Here is a 20,689-nt window from a genome sequence, read left to right on the forward strand (position 1 = left end):
AGTGTGTAACCTTCTAACTCTTAAGGCCATGTGTTGAGCTAACACCTGTATCTTCATAAGTATACTTTAAAAGATGCCTCATTGGGGTTTGCAGTTGTTGTGTTGTCTCTAAGTCACATGAATGAGCATCATATGATACTCTTGATGATTGTGTTAGGTGCTAAGGACTGTGTGCATTTTACTGTGTGGAGGCTTATAGAGTCTCATATTATATGATTAATATGCAGCAGTTTCCTCTAAACATGAACTATAAGAAAAACAGAGGATGACAGACCAATATGTAGTGTCACACCTTTTTTTATGAGCTCCTTAGGTGGCTGTGTGGGCCAGTCATGGCCCCCGGTGGTGCTTTCCCAGGGCAATGGATCTACTGGCTTCAGCTGCCCTCTTCCCATCTGGTGCTGTGCCTAAGGGATGGAGGATAGGTTACCTAGGCCACTGGCAATCAATGTGGAGGGTCTTGGCCCCAACTGGCTACTCTTCCTGGTGTGGCCGCCCCTCTGTGGTCCCTCTGCAGTATAGCAGCTCTGCCATGCTTGCTGCCCCACCCCCGTGATCAATCTACAGCACAACTATCCCTCCTGTCAGTCCCCACCCTTTCTGTGTTATGGAAGAAAATCCCTTGCCATTTAGGAGGAGTTCTTGAACACCTGCACTCACAGACAGATGGACAGACTCTAATATATCTCTATAGATATTGGAAGTTCAGATATTTAATTGGAAAATTTATGTCCACTGTCCACTTAGTGCATTTAAAATTAAAATAAGTCTGTGGGTCTAGATTATTGTATAGATTGTACATGATTTTGTCATTGCAGAGTCAATAAAAGATCCTTCTGTAAAATTGATGCTCTAAACTGGGCCCCATTGCACAAATGAGTCTCTGTAAATATACAGAGGGAAGGTGCATCAACTTATATGTGTAAATTTTATTAATATATTTTATAGTTTTGCAGAACACCTAACAAGTAGTTAAATCCACATATAAGTTATGTGACATTTTTGCACGTGTTTAATTAATCTATGAATAACTCCTGCAGTGAAATGAAACTCTGGTAGAGAATGACCCAAAATAGATCCTTGCCAGTTTTTCTAAGAAGGTGGCATCCCTCTTTATCCTGTTCTCAATGTTATGTTTGAGACCAAGATGTGCAGGGCAGCAGAAGGAACTTCATGCAAACAGTGCGAAAGGGAACAGTATAAACAGTAAGTTTAATGTATTCCAAAATCCACCAATGTCAGCAAACATGATTAGCAAAGCAAACTTTTTATTTTATCTTCTAATTTTAGGAGCAGGTTCCAGTACCTGTTTATCATCCAACTCCCAGCCAGACTCGGCTAGCAACACAACTGACAGAAGAGGAACAAATTAGAATAGCGCAAAGGATAGGCCTTATCCAGCACCTTCCTAAAGGAGTCTACGACCCTGGCCGAGACGGTTCTGAGAAGAAGATTAGAGAGTAAGTTCCGCCAATGGGTAGTTCTAAGTTGGTGTTGGCTTTTGTTTTTTCCTAACACATTTCTGTAGGGAAGTGCCTCTTGGGAGGAGGAGAATTTTTTTCTCTTTTTTGCCTTGTTTTATTCTCCGTCTCCCTCACCTTGATTAGTCAGGGGATTCTGTACCCTGGGGTGACCTAGATGCCAAAGTACCACGGTGGAAGCCATCCTCCCTGTCTCTGCTCAGACTATATCATCCAACTCCTTGAATACCTCACTTGTTAGCCTCTTAATCAACTAAAGTTCCTATTTCTCACCTATCTAGCCCTGTCCCCAAACAATGTATGTTCCTCTCTGCCCTTGTTCCCAATCTGCATGCCTCTCTCCCAGGCCTCACTGTTCCTTCTGTCTCCTTTTTCCCTTTAGACTTTATCCTTCCCACCATGATGTTCCTCTTTCCTTCTAGACCAGTGGTTCCCAACCTTTTCACTAGGTCAGCCCCCAAACCATTCACTGACCCCCATCAAAGCCAGTTCTAGCCTCTGCGTACACCTCATTAAGTAAAAAAGAAAACCACAACATAGATTTTCAGACAACAATTAGTAACATTATTGGAAGATAATTTAATTTAAAAATAATAATTTATTGTAACTTTGCTGTTTCTTTAAAACTTATTTTCTATGATCATTTTTATTTATCTTTTATTTTTTTCATGGACACCCTTCAGTATTCTCACAGACCCCAAGGGGTACACAGAACCTTCGTTGGGAGCCACTGCTCTAGGAAAAAACTCTGTCTTCTTCATCGCTGTCTCCCTCTGTGTTTCAAATCCCTTCATTTCAACCATTTCATAATACATCTGCCCTCCCTTCTTCTACACATCAAAAATAAACATAGTCTGTCTTTCCTGAACTGTTGTTCCATGTCTTGCTTATCATGTGTTGTTAACATTATCATCGCTTCCGGGCATGGACTGTGTCTTAACTGTGCTTGTGAGACAACCTGTGAATTTATATACCATCTAAATGTTTTTAAACAACAGTTTGTGTTGCTTCATAGTTCCCATTCAGTGTCAGGCTGTAGTAGTTCTCCTGAATTTCTCTTGACCTGGTGTAGTGATATGGAAATACTGTGCTACTGCACAAGGGCCAAAGTTTGAGACTTGAACTTAGCTCTTCACCACCCTGAGTGTGCCGCTTCTGGTACCTGGGTGGTTCCCAGCCACTTATACTGGGATATGGAGGTTGAGCTTCTGCCCCTCAGGCATCGGGCAAGTCTCAAGAGACTCCTGTAGAGGAGAACGCCCTATGATTCAGGCTCACCTACTCTTAACTGGGTCCAGATAGAACACTGAGTCAAAGGTGAAGTCACAGCAGCACACTTGCTTTAGGCACATCTGATTGCTGTGTGCTGGAGTGAGTGTGGCTGCTTCATGTGGCGCACGGACCACAGTCCCTCTTGAGGAGGGCGGTGCGGAGTTGAGAGAGGCACTTGGCCTAAACACAAAAGTTGCATTGCTTAAAAGGTGTGATTTTTAAAAACTGGTTTAGGTAAACCAGTGCAGCTTTGTGTGGACACACTGCTGAAGACCATTTTAATTTAGGTTGATTTCGAACAGGTTCTCACATACTCCCTTGATTCCAGGAGCTCTGGCTTTAAAATCACAGGAATTGGCAGCATTGTCAGATTACGCCACTAGAAGACACCATTCCAGAGATTTTCTTCCTTAAAAGTTGTATTCTTCAAATGGTGACATCTGCCATGGGACACTATTCCAGGGGGAAAAAAAAAAAAAACACCCAAAAGAGTGTCCTTTTGGAATCTTTCACAGTAACACCTGAACTGAGTAGCAGCTATTTTTCAGTGGTTGTCAGTGCCTGAAGGAAATGACCCAGCAGGGGGAGATGGAGACCAGGAGAACCACAGTAGTTGTGGTATCTCCTTCAATTTTGAGTCTTTCTACATTAATCGAACAAGTTACAGTATTCATGGTAGTCAGATCATCCCCATGTGGATTTTAACGGTGCAGAACACTGGAAACTGAGCTTGCATTCAGCCTCCTCCCAATTTTGTAGAATGGAAGGGAGTTGCTCCTCCCTCCAGGGGTAGCTGACACAGAGTGAGGAGTTGGAATAAAAAGTATTTCTGTGCCAGGACATGCCAGAGGCTAAAGTCACCCATGTGTGGGCTCTGTGTGCTTTCAGGGGCATAGCATTGAGAGCTCTCAAAAAAGCTATTGCCAGTGGTGTTTGTGTTAACTTACCCAGGAAATCTCCAGCCTGTCTGCAGGAGGGTGGGGTATAGAGAATAGCTCCCCCCCCTCCCCACACAGCTGTGGAGCCTAGACACAGCAGAGGAGGCTTATACGTAACTGGGGGAAGCGAGCCAGTGGCACAGATTGAAGGATTGCTGCCTTCACACACTTCCTTCTAGTTTGCAAGTTGTTTGTCTGGACTTGTATGGGCTTTGGAAGGATGATTTAGTCTAGAGCTGGGTCCACGCTGGCGACAGAAGCTACTGTTGATGGGAATCTTGACAGAACCTTTCATCAACATTGTATCTACACACAACTTGCTCTGTCGACAGAGAACTGCCAGACTGCACTGCCCTCTGGTGCCAGAAAGCGGAATGGCAGCTCTGCAAAGCTTCAACCAGAAGCCTTCTCTGTCGACAGAAGTGTCTATTGTGCACTCCTGTCGACAGTACTCTGTAGGTAGATTGTTATGCCTCTTTTTTTTGGCAGGATCATGCTAGATAGTTATGTCAACAGAAGGAGTTATGTGGAGCGGCCACACACTTAAAGCATTCTGTCAACAGATTCTCCACAGAACTCTGCGTTTGCCTGGACAGTGTTATCCATCATGGGCTACGTCTACACGTGCATGCTACATCGAAATAGTCTATTTCGATGAATAACGTCTACACGTCCTCCAGAGCTGGCAACGTCGATGTTCAACTTCGACGTTGGGCAGCACCACATCAAAATAGGCGCTGCGAGGGAATGTCTACACGCCAAAGGAGCACACATCGAAATAAGGGTGCTAGGAACAGCTGCAGACAGGGTCAGAGGGCAGACTCAACAGTAAGCCTCTCCCTTAAAGGGCCCCCTCCCAGACACAGTTGCACTAAACAACACAAGATCCACAGAGCCGACAACTGGTTGCAGACCCTGTGCATGCAGCATGGATCCCCAGCTGCGGCAGCAGCAGCCAGAAGCCCTGGGCTAAGGGCTGCTGCACACGATGACCATAGAGCCCCGCAGGGGCTGGAGAGAGAGCGTCTCTCAACCCCTCAGCTGATGGTCGCCATGACGGACCCCGCTATTTCGATGTTGCGGGACGCGGATCGTCTACACGTGCCCTACTTCGATGTTCAACTTCGAAGTAGGGTGCTATTCCCATCCCCTCATGGGGTTAGCAGCTTTGACGTCTCACCGCCTAACGGCGATGTTAACATTGAAATAGCGCCCAACGCGTGTAGCTGTGACGGGCGCTATTTCGAAGTTAGTGCCGCTACTTCGAAGTAGCGTGCACGTGTAGACACGGCTATGGTGACAAGTATCAGAGAGGTAGCCGTGTTAGTCTGTAGCTTCGAGAACAACAAGAAATCTTGTGGCACTGTATAGACTAACAGATATTTTGGAGCATAAGCTTTCGTGGGCAAAGACCCGCTTCATCAGATGCCTGACTGGGAGGTGTGGTTTCAGAGGGGTGTTTAAAGAGTGGGGTCCCAGTAAGAGGGAGGGCCAGAGCTGACAAGGTCTATTCAGCCAGGTAGAAATGGCCCAGTATCAACAGTACTTATCAAAAGAGGGGGAAAAAGAGTCAGATCAGACAGGGTGATGTGAGCCTTTGTCAGAGTCTAATGGGGAAATATTAGCACCCAGAGCAGAGAAACTGCCTTTGTAAGATGCGAGCCACTCCCAGTCTCTGTTTAATCCATGGTTAATGGAGTCAAATTTGCAAATAAACTGCAGCTCAGAGATTTATCTCTCCATTTGATTTTTGAAATTTTTTTGTTTCAGGACTGTCACCCTTAAATCTGCCACTGAGTGTCCTGGGAGACTGAAGCATCGACAGATGCTTCTAGTGTTGACATAGCCTAAATGTTTTGTCCCACAGTTTAACTCTGAAAACCTTGGGCTTTTTTAAGTGAAGCTATGACTAATATTTATAAGTCAATCACTGCAAATAGCTTCATACCCAGCCATATCACTCAATCACTTTAAGGAAGACATAGCTTTGGCTGGCTGGAGAGTTCCACTTTTAAAAAGCACTAAAAGAATAGGTACTGAACCTGAGAGTTTGCCGGGTGAGGGGAGGTCCAGACAGTGATGTGCTCTGAGGGCTGCTGTGGCCCTAGCCCAGGCCCTCTGGGGCTGCCACAGGGATGTCAGGGGGCTCACTTTCCATCCCCTGGCCCCACAGGGCAGGTGGGAGGCTCTTGCTCCTCCTCTGCCGCCACGGGACAGCAGGAGTTTCAGCACCTGGGCCTACTGTTGTGTCCAGGTGGAGGTTCCAGCGCTGGCCCCTGCACTGCCATGGGACTGTGGGGAGCTCTAGCTTCCAGCCCCCCACACTGCTGCGGGGCTAGGGGAGGACTCCAATCCTGGACCTGCTGTCGTGTGGCAGGTAGGTCTCCTGTCCTGGCCACAGCCACAGCCCCGTACTCTCTTGTCCTGGCAGATCTGTGGTCCTGCTGGGCCTTGTATGTTGCTGGACACGAGAGTGGTGGATTACAGAGGTGCAACTTTCACTTACATAGCACCATTAAGACCTGGTCAAGGCAAAGATGACAAGGCCCTACCTCAGGGAGCCTTATATACATGCAACAATGGTAGCTGAACAGACTGCTGTAAATGGGGAGAGTCAGAGAGGTCATCCCATTAGTAAGAGCTGAAGATGCACTCTACTGTATAGAAAGCTCAGACCTTAGCATGGCCATTCACTGGAGGGGCGTTTGCACATATTTCTCATTGTTTTATTTAATTTTTTTTGTTTATGGGAGGGGCAAGGGAATGTGGAGGAATTTAATTCAGCCTTTTACTTTCCAAGGCTAATCTTTATTTTAATTTTTGTTATCAGTGGAGTTGGGCATAGGATTAAGGAACATTGTTAGGTTCATTAACAAAATGTATTCAGATGTGGATGTGATGATAAACTTGTCATGGTGCTTTTCTCTAATAAACAGATTTCATAGTAGCAGAGTAAGTAATTCTGCTGCGTAACCTCCCAAAGAAAGAAGAGTATCGTAACATTTCTCCAACTTCTTTTTCCTCAGATGTGTGATCTGCATGATGGACTTTGTTTATGGGGACCCCATTCGATTTCTGCCATGCATGCACATTTACCACCTGGACTGTATAGATGACTGGCTGATGAGATCCTTTACCTGCCCCTCCTGCATGGAGCCAGTTGATGCAGCACTGCTTTCATCATACGAAAATAACTGAACAAGGGTTTTATCTCTGACCCTTCCAGGAGATCAACTGTTTTAATGGGTTTGTTCCATTGTTATTCAGCCCAAAGAGCCAGGGATTAGGAATTAAGATCATGCACAAAAAGTACATTTCCTTAACAATTCCTGAATGGCTGCAGATATTGGAGAAACACTTAATATTTTAGGGATGATAGAAAAAGTAGGAAGCAATTTTATGTAAAGCCTTGACCCAGTGTTTAAAAATGCAGATGTTCTTTTAACGCCTGATTTTACAAACAGACATAGGAATCATATAAAGTGTTATAAAAACTGTGAATGTTCATCAGATTTTTCTTAGAAGCAAGATGAGAATATTTTTTCCTAAAATAAAAACAAAAAAGTAGTCATGTAGCACTTTAAAGACTAACAAAATAATTTATTAGGTGATTGATCTGAAGAAGTGGGTCTGTCCCACGAAAGCTCATCGCCTAATAAGTTATTTTGTTAGTCTTTTAAAGTGCTACATAACTGCTTTTTTGTTTTGATAGAATACAGACTAACATGGCTCTCTCTCTGTTCCTAAAATAAAGTTACTATTGTTCTGATTTTTTTCAAAAATTCTTGGCATTTGGGTCAAGGCTTTATTAAAAGCTACATTTTATAACACTGGCACAAAAAATAGTTTTAAGCTTGTTTGCACAATTCTTTTTTTTTTCTTTCCAGTGGAAATGGAATCCATTGCCTTAGGTCTTTTAAAACAGTGTATTGTTATAGTTGGGCTGGCTCTCCGCTTGAAATCCAGTTTATTTATAATATGTTAAAAGTGCTATATTTTGTTTGCAGTTAGGATTATGTAGAATTCAAAGTGATCTCCTAGCCTGTAAGCAAAGGGAGATGCACCATCCCTTTTTATGTAGGTGACAATTCAATGCAAGGATGCTAAACAGATTGGACAGTTACATTTTGTTTTACCCTTTTCTGCTGTTCTCTTCCTGTGTTTTCTTAATTTGCTTCAGTTTGGATCAGACAATTATATTTAAACTTAAGTATCAATATTTTTGATTTATCATGTTTAAAAATGGACCATTGTGCTTCAGGACATGATGAAAGTGGGGCCGAGGAGATTAAACTGTGTTGATTACTTATTGTGTCGTTACACCTCCACCACCATCAGTCCCTCCCCAAATGTCTTAGACTATAGCAAAAGGGTACTGCATCTCTCCTTCCTGTAGTTTTTCTTAGGTTATTGAAATTAAAAATAAACATACTGTATCTGTCTCTGAATGAAATGTATTTGTTAAACCCTGATGGTGGCCATTACAGATGTAAGAAAACTGTATTTTATATTTTGCACGTGACATTCGTATGTTAACATTTCCATAGTGATCAAGGGGGAAAAATAGCCACAGCCGAAGTAGGAGTGATACAAGTGTCTACAATTCTGAAGCAGAAAGGGTAAGTGCTTGGGAGAAACAGCCTGGCAGAAATTGTAGCTCTTTTTATCCATTTAGCACATGTTTATCTTTCCTCAAATATATTCTATTGCAGTGGTCCCCAGAAGGGGGGCATGACCCCCAAAAGGGGACAGGAGACAGGGAGGGTGCCCCGCTCAGACCCCAATTGCAGCTCCACTGCATCTCCTGCTCTGCCCACTGCCCAGGTCCAGCCCCACTTTGTGCCCCCCACCCCCCCAGCGCTGTCCTCCTTCCTTCTCTGCCTGTAGCCCCAGATCCCCCACTCTGCCTTCAGTTCTTCTGCTAAGACAACCACGCAGAAATCAAGGGGGAAATTTGGACAGATTCCACTACTGGTGGTGGGAGTGTGACAGGAAGAGTTTGGGCACCACTGCTCTACTGTGACCTTTACACTTCCTGTGCAAACTGACACAGTGAGAAGTCTTGATTTAGCAGAATCGGATCCAGTTGGAACTTAATCACAATGAATAGAGGAATATTTTGATAGTTCTGTGTGTATATAGTTTGAGTGCTTGATGTGACACTATATTTAAACGCACAAGTACTTGATAACTGTATGTTTATAGAACAATTGTATCTCAGAAATGGTTTTAAAGGGTGGTCCGTAGAATGCAGAATCAACATATTTTATTTATTAGCCCATCAGCTAAAATCTACACTGTAGTGTAGATTAATGCTAAAGGTATTCAAAACCTGTTCAGAGCAACCTACGCTACCGACAGGCACTGAGGCCTGCCAGCAGGGGTGGAGTGGGGCAAAGGGAGCAGTTGCCCCAGGGCCCAGCAATTCAAAAGACCCTGTGGCTCCTAGCTCCCACTATTAGAGCAGCAAAAGCAGCTGGAGCCCTGGGCCTTTTAAATTGCAGCCAAAGCACCAGTCAGCACCAAGGGCTGGCAGCCCCAATCCCAAATCTTTGCACCTTCCATCAGTATGGAGCCACACCACACCCTGCCTTACCCAGAGGCACGGCAGTTCTGGCAGCCCCATTGTGTCCATTGCCTGATTTCAACCTGCCCTGCCTTTAATTTATATCTACTAGATTGTTTAGAGAGTTTGTCTATCTGTTTGTCTGTCTAAGAACTCCTAAGCAGTAAGAGCCAGGCCCACCAAATCTGGTTTATGGCTTCCTCTTACAACTTACAGCAAGGTCAGGGTTTGGTTGTGCTAGGAAGATGGGATGTGCCTGAAATGAGTGCTTCTCACAGAACAGAGGCAGAATTACTGGAAAGCTGAAAGGGGCTGGCTGGGAAGCCTCACGCCCTCCAGGTATGCTTAGGGAGGGCAATGTGTCCTGAAGTCTCCCCCTGACCCCAGTTCATAGCAGAACATTGCTAGCTGTTGCCCTACAGTAGGGAGGGAGGGAAAAGTGAACAATGTGCTGTACTCCTTACTCCTGGGGTGCACAGGGGCCAGATGAACCTGGACCTTCCCTAGCTGGGAGACATGCATCCCTCCCCTGGCTCTGCCTGCTGCTGCTGCAGGCATAAAGGAGCACTTTTCACTTGACACCAAGCTACTGCCAAGCAAGAGGGCTGGGGTAGTCTCTTGCTGGGGCAGCCTGCACACTGAACCACTCACCCCAACTCCATCCCAGAGCAATCCAACAAACAAAAATTAAGGACCCAAGCAAGGCTGGATATATTTTCTGGTTTCTCTCTCTCTCACTCACTACATGAAGCACATCTGAGAGGCCAGACATTTAAAAAATCGGTAAATGAACCCTTTTCAAAGATTTTTTTTCATGTCAGTGTTAGTCTTTATTTATTAGATTTTTATTATAAAAGAAGCATTGAAATTATAGATTAACAAATAATTTATAATGAAAACATTTGCTTTAAAACTGTGTATGGGTGTTAAAAATTCAACAATGCAAACTGCCTGGAAAAAAGCATTCAGTTTGATAAACAAAATTATAACAAAAGGCATGAAGGCCTAGACTTAAAACTGAGCAGTCAAAAAAAAAAACCAACCCAAAACCCACTTTAGTTTAAAATGTGTAAATATAGTGAATAAATTAATTGATTTTTAAAATTCTAAGTACACTGGTGTTGCATAATACGACTATTTCCATAACTAACGATCCTAAATTTGAGTTTTGGGGGAGTGGGGTGGGAGGCTCTGAATTCACATAGCTAAAATACACCAACTTCATATTCAGCACGGGATACTGTGATCTGTCTTTCAAAGTCAATACTGGGGTCAGACAGGGATGCATCATGTCTGCACTACCCTTCAACATGGTGATCGACTGGGTGATTCAGAGAACAGCAGCAGATGCATCAAGGGGTATCAGATGGACACCGTATTCCACATTGGAAGACCATGACTTTGTGGATGACCTTGCATTGCTTTCCCATACCCATCAACACACGCAGGAAAAGACACAACACCTATGCTACTTTGGATGTCAGGTTGGACTGAGTTAGCCAAAATAAAAACAAAAAACAATGAGATGATGATTCTTAACATAGATTCACCTACACTAATCAAGATAGATGACGCAGACTTACCAAGCACAGACAGCTTTACATACTTAGGCAGCAGCATCCATCATGCTGGAGGCACCAAGAACGACATCCAGAGCAGTCTGAGCAAGGCCACATATGTCCTCAGAAGTATGAATGATGTATAGAGAGCTACACAGTATGATGTCCACACCAAGCTTAAGCTGTACCAGAGCTGTGTCATATCAATGCTACTGTATGGTTAAGAGTGCTGGCGCATGACAGAGTGTGACCTTGTCAAGTTCTTGTCCTTTCACACCACTAGCCTTCGCAAGATATTCCACATCTTTTGGCCAAAGACAATCTCCCACCACAACCTGCTCCTGCGATGCCACCAGGAGGACATGACCCCTATCATCATAAGAATATGCTGGAGCTGGATAGGGCATGTGAAGAGAAGGGAGGCAGATGCCATTGTAAAGATAGCACTTCACTGGACACCTGAAGGATGACAGAAACATGGGAGGCCCAAGACAATATGGTGGCATACTGTTGAGGTAGACAGGAAGAGAATGAACTACAACTGGGACACACTGGCGAAAATGGCCAAAGACAGACAGCAGGCATAATAGGCTGGAATTAATTAACACCCCCTATCCCCCCCCCCCCCCCCGGCCCCGACCCCAGCCAGGTACCTTCCCCCTGCGCAAAATGTTGGTGACTCACCAGAGTTGTCCCCAGAGCAGAGCTGCCCCGCTGCCCTGAGCTGTCCAGACCCAAACTGCCCGAAGCCAAGGTGCAAGCTGCCTGGAGCCGAGCCACGAGCCACCAGCTGCTGCAAGTTGCTCTGAACTGCCCCATGGCCCTGAGCCACATGAGGAGCTGCCTCTGCTGCAGCCACCACGCACTTGTCCCACCAAATGGTGGGGGGTACTCCATGTGTGTGTGGCTCTAAGAAGCTGCATGCCACATCACACTGTCCAGGTCACCACATGTGGCGAACGGACAGTGTATTGGACATCCCGGACATAGATCATATAGCTGTGCCACCAAGCATTGCATACATGAGCATGTGGAACTGTGAAAGCCTTTTCGCCAGCGAAGACACTCCCACTGGATGGTTTTAAACTATGAAAGACGTTTGCAAGGATTCTTTTATTTTTTAAGGGTATGAATTGAATGTTTCATAACCAGTCAGCATGGTGAAAAGGCGTGGGTATGGGCCCTGACCTATTCATTTGCATTGGGAAAAAATTTCACTTCTTCTGTAGGGGAAGAAAAGGCCAACTATTAGGCTAAATCTACACAACAATCCTATTTTGAAATGAGACATTTCAAAATGGCTATCATTTCAAAATAGCGTCTATGGGCACATAGCACTGTTTCAAAGTAGTGCTATTACAGCCCCATATGGCTTATTTTTCGAATTTATTTTAAAATAGTGTGTGTCATTTAGAGAATGCCAAGGTTATTTCAAAATAACTGCTGTTATTTCGAGAAAACTTGGTCATGTAGACAGTGGCCAGATTCTCCCAACCTGCAGGAGAAGGTCAGAGTGGTCGGACCATTCTTCTCCTTTATGGAACTTCCTGCAGACTGTCTTCCTGGGAAAAGGGAGCTGTGGGGTTTACAAGACATTGCATCACCATGGAGCCTGACATGCAAGGAGAATGGACTCCCTCATAGTGGATGCAGGCATCTGCTTGGAAAAATTGCACTCGCTCTCCTCTTACTCCCCAGACCCTCCACTGAGATTGCACAGAAGTGGCCAAGAGGGCAGTAAATAAATACTCCATTAACTCACAACTTTGCTGCAGAAATCTAGCTATTCTGCAGACGGTGGTACTTGGGTGAGGCACCCTGAAATCTCTACAGCCCACCATCCTCTCAGATCTGAAACAGAAGTGCATCTATGGCGAGTAAAAGACTGGAGTGGGAGGGAAATAAGATTGTAGACACATGGCTCCCTCTTGTGGCAAGAAAATCTGCACACAGGTGTTGCACCAGCCCTAACTTCCTATCTGATTTGCCAACCTTGATAATTTTTGTGATTTGTCAAGCTTGATAATTTTTGGACCTCTGTGCTTTATATATTGAGTCTGTTCTGGTTGGCCTATAGATCTGAAGAAGTGGTTCTGTCCCACAAAAGCTCATCACCTAATAAATTATTTTGTTAATCTTTAAAGTGCTACCTGACTGCTTTTTTGTTTTGATAGAATACAAACTAACACCTGTTCCTCTCTCTCTCTCTCTCTCTATTACTATTCCTATGGAAAATGTTTCTAAAGAATCTTCAAATGTGGAAATGGCAGCAACTTGAGACGTGATTTCCAGGAAAAGTTTACTGCCAAATTAATTTTATACTGCTTCACAAATAGTAATTTAATAGTGCCTTTCTTAAATGGCCTCCAAGGTCTGCTGCTTTATGTACAATATAAACTTCAAGTCACGCTTCTTCTGGTAAGTGATGATGGATTTAGTTCCCCCTCTGGTCATCGTTAATATAGCCTACGATAAACAATCTACTCTTCCACTGCATTTTTCATTTGCCTTTCCCCCATCCCCTAAAAACTTGGCTGTACTGTATCCAAAACCAATAGGCCAAAATCTGAAACAAAGACATGCATAATCAAGATAAACTCCTTAATGTCATTACCAGCAAGTTTGTTTCAGCAGCTAGAATGTTTTTGAAGAGAAAAGTTGATAACATCTTTGTAGGAGTAACTGGAAATGCTTGAGATTCAAAAGCTTTTGACAATCTAAAAGGCTGATGTTTGTCTCACCTAGACTGAACAGGTAAACACCACAGGTATTGGGAAAAGTGTGTGTCTTTTTCACAGTAATACAAATGTGATTTCAAATTTACATTCATAACCAAGCTGGATCAAAATCAATAAGCCTCCTTGCTTAGGTGTCCCATTTCACATTCTAGCAAATATGTAAACTTAATATACATACAAGAAAAATTAATTACAAATATATATTATAGGACACATGGGACAAAAGAAATGTTATGTAAAGGTGGGGATTTGGTGGAATTTTTTTACCAGCCTGTCACCCCAGATTCAAAATCTTTTTGGTATCACTTGTAACATTTTAAAAGCTCTGGTTTCACCCACTGATTTAACAGCATATTCTGATAATGTTTCAAAGTTTGCATACAAACAAGACATTAAAGAAGAAAAGGCTATGACACTGCTGAAACTCCAGAATGTACTCCATTTTCAGAAACAGATCTGGCTTGGTGCAAGGCAGCTTGAATCCTGAAATGTGTTCTTGTTTCCATGGAGTAATGCTTGTAATTTTGTCTAAAGCAAAAACAGATCCATTCTGAGCATTTTATCATCATTAAACATTTTTTAATTATTTGTGCTACACAAAACACTTGCGGACGACAAAAAGCATTTCTCAAGTCTCCTTTGTTGCCATCTCTACAATGTAAGGCCATATGTGCTTGGCAGAACAATGCAGCTCTTTGTTCTTTTATTTGTAATTCTAGTGTCTGGCAATTACCAGAGAAAATATAGCTTAAGAAATTGAATCTGTCTGTTCTACCCCTTCAGAATGCTGAGTCCATATTAAATGTCCATGATTGTCAATTTTAATTTATTCCCAGAAATGAGAAGTTTTTTTAAGCTCTTTAACAGACAACTTTACAGTAAATATAATCCATCTTCATGGGATTTCCTTCCCTACCCCTCTACTTTAATAATAATTGGTACGGTGGGGATAGGACAGGTATTTAACCACTTGGCTGCAGCCATGCAAGTTCAGGAATGTGAAAGTGAGTTCGCTGTTCACAGGTAAGAGAGAAGGAGATTCTTTTAAAATCAGATTTTCTTCCTTTTAGTTTTAAAAATGTAGCATAATGTACAGAAGTCCTAAATTTTGACACGTAAGCCATGAGAGAAGTGGTGATTGTGTGTTTTCAGTTCTATAGTTTCTTCTGGATGCTTCAAATTCTTGTCTCCAGCTTCTTTGCTGAGTTTACAAGATACGAATTTAACAAACAAACAGCAGACTACACAAGAGAGCTGGCACATCCAGAAGAAGCAAACAGCTGCTGGAGCTCTCTTGGCATGGAGGCTACTCAGAGTAGAGCCACGTGATTCTCTGACACTAGACTACAAGAGCAAACCAAACCATTGTACAGGCTCTGCCTCCCAGGTTTGGCACCTGGGGGACCTGAAAGGTCCTGGATCAGGGATTTTGCTGGACCAAAGGAGGTCAGTCATCTGCTGGCCTCCAGGCCTGCTCCCAGGCTCCCCTCCCAGCCGCTGGACACTTCCTGGTCCTGGTCTTCTCGGCCCTGCCCCGGACCACAATTCTCCAGCCTTGGTTGTGACACCGCCCACCTGCCCCACCACGCCCCCATGTCACTGCGGTTTGCATCTCCCTGGCCACAGGACACCACTCCCCAGTCTTGGCTGCAGGATGTCACAGCTCTCTGATCACAGCTCCTGGCTCTCAGCTTCCCAGCCCCAGCTGCTGTCCACAGCTCACCAGTCCCACTGCAGGCTGCTGCTGTACAGTTCTGCTGGAGCTGGAGAGTTGCAGACTGCGGCCTGAGCAAGAGAGCACTGGACCACAGCTGGGGCTAGGGAAGGAGCAGCTGGCAGGACCTGGGAGCTATGGTCATATGCTGCTGGCTCCTGTCTCCCAGCCCCTGACTCTCAGGGCTCTGTGGTGCTCTGATCCAGCAAGTCACCAGCCCAGTAAGTCACGGATTTTAGAGGTTCACCCTCCACAACTGCAGCGTTATAAAGGTATGAAACTGACCAGCCTGCAGTTTCCTCTTTCTGTGCTTCATCTTCAAACTGTGTAATTACTTAAACCCTGCCCCTCTTTAAAAAAACAAGAACAAAACCTCTTTGTGAAACATGCTGCAGAAAAGGTGAACCAATATGAAGCTATGGTTGAACAAAATGTTTGAAGATGCACAAAAGGGGTAAAGGGAACAAATCCAGCCCCTTGGCCTAAGACAATGCTGTTGGCAGCGGCAGTAGCATCCGTGCGTTTTGTACAGTGGGAAGGGTGATGAGTGGGACAGATGATCTGGGACAATGGGAGAGAGGAAGAGTTGGGCTGCGATAGCCTTTGTGGACCAGCTCCACAGGACAGTAAGGGAAAGGATTCTATTCTCGAAGGCATCTGTCCAGAGCTGGCCTGGGGATTTGTCCCAACAGCACAATATATTCTAAATAGCTAGGGGCAACCTGCATTGAGGTTTTTTTCCATGCTTCCATCCAGCTAAAGCCCAAAGCCAACGTCCACAATACTAAAAAGAGCACAGATTCTCTTGTGTCAGTATTAATGTCTTTACTGCTGTAGGAGAAACAGAGTTTCTGGCCTAGAAAGTGTCAGACCAGTTTTCATTTTTATATTACACCTGCCTATTAGATATTTAAAGTGTTAAACAGTTTATTTTTAAAATAGTTACAAGTCAGCTCTGTTCACATCTAGCACTCATGGGGGCACGGTGCCTAGAAATGTGGCTGTGTCCGTGAGAAAGCTATGCACTCCAACCCTACTGCTCTTCTGCAACAAGTGGCTGACTGAAGGAGAACATTGAATGGTTGCTTATTACTATTTCCATTTATTTTCTCACTCTGACTTTGCTGATGAAACTGCTGGTTGGTCTGTTACCTACCACCTCTTAGTTTTCAGATTTAGGGGGTCTAGAATCTATCTGTGGATTAGCACAACAGGGGCCCTGGTCGTGGTGGGTGCTACCATAACACTAACAATTAAAAAAAAAAAAAAGTATCACCTACCTTTAGTCAATGGGCTCGGTATAGCTCTCCCCACATGCCCCGGCCCCTTTTTAGTAAAATGCCTTAATCAAATTGACCAGATAGAGATCTGAGCAAGTGTTTGGTAGCCTTACTTTGCTCTTTCCAGCAACTTCACTCCTTCTTCTCTTCTGCCATGGTCCATGTACAGTACAGCAAGTTCAAGCAGAGCGTTTGGAATTAAATAGTGGTCATACTTTATCTTCCTCTCACTGCAAGAGAAAAAGAAACAAGGTTTTCATATAGCAGTTTTCACTCATTCCAGCCACAAAGAAATAGGTCAGTTGGGATTAGATAGGAATAGTCCATCCCTTCAATGCTGCTTAGTCTTCAAGCATGCTAACCTAGCCAATAGCTAGGTTATCCAATAAGTGCCTCAGCATTGACCATCTTTTGTAGCATGTTATTTACCATGCTCAGCAGTTTCTTATTGGGGAGGGATAACAAAAGGGGGCAGTGCTGTAAGGGCCACACTCTTGCATTCCCAATATGAGATGCCATTCCTTGTAGACTGTGCAATTATTTCAAACAGACTTGTTCTGCCAATGGATTCTTTTGAGCACCCACTTGGCTGGGCTTCAGTATACACACAGGCTCATATAAGTTCTTTGGGCTTGGCGTTTTTGTGAGTGGCTGGTGAGAAGGTGGAGGGATAGTGTCTCCCAATTCTCATCCACTTGTAGCGCCAAAATGAGATGTTATTCAGAATAAGGTTGTCTATACCAGCACTTTTGTTACTCATGAGTGTGCAAGGACGGCACCTCTCTCAGGGTATGTCTACACTTCCTGGGAGCCTGACCTGCAGTTTGATTTCATGCGTCTGGTAAAGAAGTGGAAAAATGATCTCTCTGGAGGCCACAGTTGACCCCTTGTACTCCTCTCATGAGAGTAAAGGAGGTCGAAGGGAGAAACGCTCCCATCAACCTCCCTCAGTGAGGACCGATCTTACTGTCGACTGGAGAGATGTCAATTCTAGCTATGCAACCACAGTGGCTAGAATTGCGTATCTGCAGTTGACTGTAAGATCTGGTGTAGACCAGCCTCAGTGACATACGTTACACTGACAGCAGCATGGGGCGGACAGCTCTGTGTCAGTTGGAGGTGCGCTGCTTCTGCCGACCTGCCTAACGCCACTCTCTGAAGGTGGTTTAGGTAAGTCAACGGAAGAGCTCTCTCCAGTTGGGATACTGCAGCTACACAAGTGATCTTACAGCTACATCAGTAACTCTGTAAGATTACTAGTGTAGATAGGGTCCAAATTGAGCAGGCTGTGATTTTTCCCTCCCCCCTTATGTGCAGAATGAAATGGTTAATGTTAGAATTTAAAATCCTCATGGCTGGGCACCTAAGTTAATAAAATGGATGGAGCAGGCTGTACCTCTCTTAACTACTGTTCTAGGCGCTCTGCAGTTTCCCTTTAGACTTTTCTTCAATGAGAAGACCTAGCTGCTTTCTTAACTCAGGTTAGCTAACACACGTTAAAAACCTGGGGAAGACAGGGCAGTCTGTAGGTTTTCATACGTAAACAGTTTAAACTATGTCCTACCAGGGAGCCTAACTTTTAACTCAACCTGCTCACATATGAAAACTACAAACTGCTTTGTCTTCACCAGTACAGTGTCACGTATGAGCTATGACACAGTAGAATACACTCTCCCTGGCCCTCCAGTGAAGACAAAGCTATGGACACGTTAAAACTGGGTTTATTATTAAATTATTTTTGTAAGGGTAAAGGTCATGGATGTGTTTTGTTGAGAAGCTACATAATGGGTCAGTGACCTGTGAAAACAAAACCACAACTCACTCCCACTGCATAGGTAGAGGCAAACTTTTAGGCCTTGCCTGTGTTAAAAAAAAAAGTGCACCATTGTATTTATGTCAACGTTGCTGCTTTGGTATGTTACCAGCTTAATTTGAGCCAGGCCAGGGCAGCACATTTATGTGAAGTATCTATGCCAATGTAACTAAATGAACATAGTTACATCAGTGCTAATGTCCTGACTGTAAATGGGGCCTTAGTGAATGGAGGAGCAATTTGCAGGTGTGGTTTAATTTCCTGGGAAAGCTTCACTTAGTATCTAATTCATAATGCACTCTCTCCACCCAGTTTTACAATGATTTGACTGAGGCATATTGAGATTAGTCACCCCCAATTATGCAGAGCTTCCACCTGGTGCAGGGGCTCCACAAGAATAATGGAGATCTGGAAGAAAGAGAGCAACAGCCAGCCAGGAAATTCTTTTAGTTCTAAAGTTACACACACCCAAAAATAAAGGGTTCTAATAGAGGTGCTCAGAGAAATACTTTTGAATGGTACAATTTATGCTTATTTAATATTCCTCTACGGGAAACCCGCAGCAGTCCTAGGTCTTAATCAGATGAATTAAAATATGGTTCTTATCTGAAAAATGAATAAAAATGGAGGGTGGGGAGAGTGTGCGTATATATGTTTTGGGGATCACATTTTTTGCATTTCAATCATTCTATATCAAACATGCTCTTTTTTCACCTAAGTTTTTTCTAATTTCCAGCCGTGCAAACTCAACCTGTCCACTTCATGTCAAGCTGCGTTCTTTTCATCGAGTGCCCACGAAGGCTGTGTAGACCAGAAAGTATGGTCATCCTCATCACCTTTAACTTGTAATCTGAACTTAATGAATGGTTCTGTTGATAATGCAAAAGAAATAACAAAATCCATCCTGCACTCTTAATTGCATTGTCACAGCAGGGCTGGCAGAAGTAGAAAGCAATATAAAAGTACTGTGATCCCTAAAGTCTGCCTACACATGGATAGTAAATTTGCCGATTTAAATGGTAGCCAGGTTACAGGGCCTTTTCAGAGCCTCCTTTAAGGACTTAACCACTTGACAGTGCTACTTACACTCGGCATATCTTGAGTTCTGTGTATCCAATATGGAAACTTACTTTAAATGAATGTAGGTGAAATGATCTTCTGCCTCAGAAATCTTGCCCAAGTGCTTCAGACACAAGCCTTTTAAGAGCTTTACCAAACATTGGTCATCTACCAGCAATTCGGTGGCTACAAGAAAAAGTGTGCTTTATCATTTTTGCATTTTGAAATAACTGTCCCTGAAAAAAATTAAACACAGCCATTCCAAAAATACCTAGGAGACATTTTCAAAATCTCTTTGCAACAGTGCAAATTTTCATTTAATTTTTAAATTTGTACTGCACTACTGTCCCATTCAGACTGTGGATTCTGAACATTCACTGGATAAAATAGCTGCTGCTCTTTGGCGTTTACAGCGCAAAGCCCTGATTTACAATCGGTGATGCCCTAGAACAGGGGTAGGCAATAATTTTTGATGCAGGGTGAGAAGGCTACTCTAAGACTTTGGTAAGTGGTCAAAGGTTGCACTCTTCCATGAAAAGTAAACTCTTTCATATCTGGCAGCCTGGGACCAGAAGGCTGCCGAAAGAAATGGTCTTCCAGCACGTATTAGTGGATGGTTCGAAAGACTCCTCCTGTAAGTGACAAGCCTCTTATACATTATTGCAAGTTAAGGTGTTAGTAGAGGAGTGTTGTTCCTATCTGTATTAACCAATAACATGCTGATATAATCCAGCTCACTCCTGTGACCCTATTAACTTCTTTTACTACAGCTTGGACCTTTATAGTTGGGACTTGCATTGTCTGGCAACGTCTGTGGCCCGGCATCCCCACGGGTTCTCCTGGGCTGGAACATTCACGGGCCTCGGGTCCAGTAACTTCTCCCTTTCCCTCTCTCCCGAACAGCTCATTTGCTGCAGGAAAGCTCAGGGAGGGCAGGGGAGGAACAGGCATGGTAGGATGCTCCAGGGAAATGGCAGGGCAGCTGTGGAGCCCAGCTGAGCTATGCTTCTGGCCCTGCCTCTTCCCTGGAGCATCCCTGCCCAGACCCCGCTTGGTCAATGCTGGCCCTTTTGCTGGCATCAGAGCAGAGTCATGCAGCTGGTGGTAGCAGAGGGGCCAGCGCTGATCTTCCTATCTCCAGTAAATTCCCTGGTTCAGGACCAGTTAGGGCCCATAGGTGCCAGACTAGGGAGGTACAACCTGTATCTGGAAGATGTCTTCATTCACAGGCAACCAGAATATCTTACAATATAGATACACCACTGTAAA

At 44.0% G+C, this 20,689-nt stretch overlaps 2 protein-coding genes across 2 annotated transcripts in view; one reads left to right on the forward strand and one right to left on the reverse strand.

Annotated features, from left to right (window-relative positions):
• RNF11 (ring finger protein 11) overlaps positions 1-8,133 on the forward strand; it is a 43,347-nt gene extending 35,214 nt beyond the window's left edge. Inside the window, exons 2-3 of the mRNA XM_075002617.1 lie at positions 1,291-1,460; positions 6,718-8,133. Of these exons, the coding sequence (XP_074858718.1) occupies positions 1,291-1,460; positions 6,718-6,889 (342 nt within the window). The 3' untranslated portion in view covers positions 6,890-8,133. The remainder of the gene's footprint in view (positions 1-1,290; positions 1,461-6,717) is intronic.
• A 4,880-nt stretch (positions 8,134-13,013) lies between these two features.
• Positions 13,014-20,689, reverse strand: part of TTC39A (tetratricopeptide repeat domain 39A) — a 57,463-nt gene continuing 49,787 nt past the window's right edge. Inside the window, exons 16-18 of the mRNA XM_075002616.1 lie at positions 19,492-19,606; positions 16,662-16,778; positions 13,014-14,082 (exon numbers count right to left, since the gene is read on the reverse strand). Of these exons, the coding sequence (XP_074858717.1) occupies positions 13,962-14,082; positions 16,662-16,778; positions 19,492-19,606 (353 nt within the window). The 3' untranslated portion in view covers positions 13,014-13,961. The remainder of the gene's footprint in view (positions 14,083-16,661; positions 16,779-19,491; positions 19,607-20,689) is intronic.

This window comes from Carettochelys insculpta, chromosome 9 (genome assembly GCF_033958435.1).
Source record: "Carettochelys insculpta isolate YL-2023 chromosome 9, ASM3395843v1, whole genome shotgun sequence".
Taxonomy (NCBI): domain Eukaryota; kingdom Metazoa; phylum Chordata; order Testudines; family Carettochelyidae; genus Carettochelys; species Carettochelys insculpta.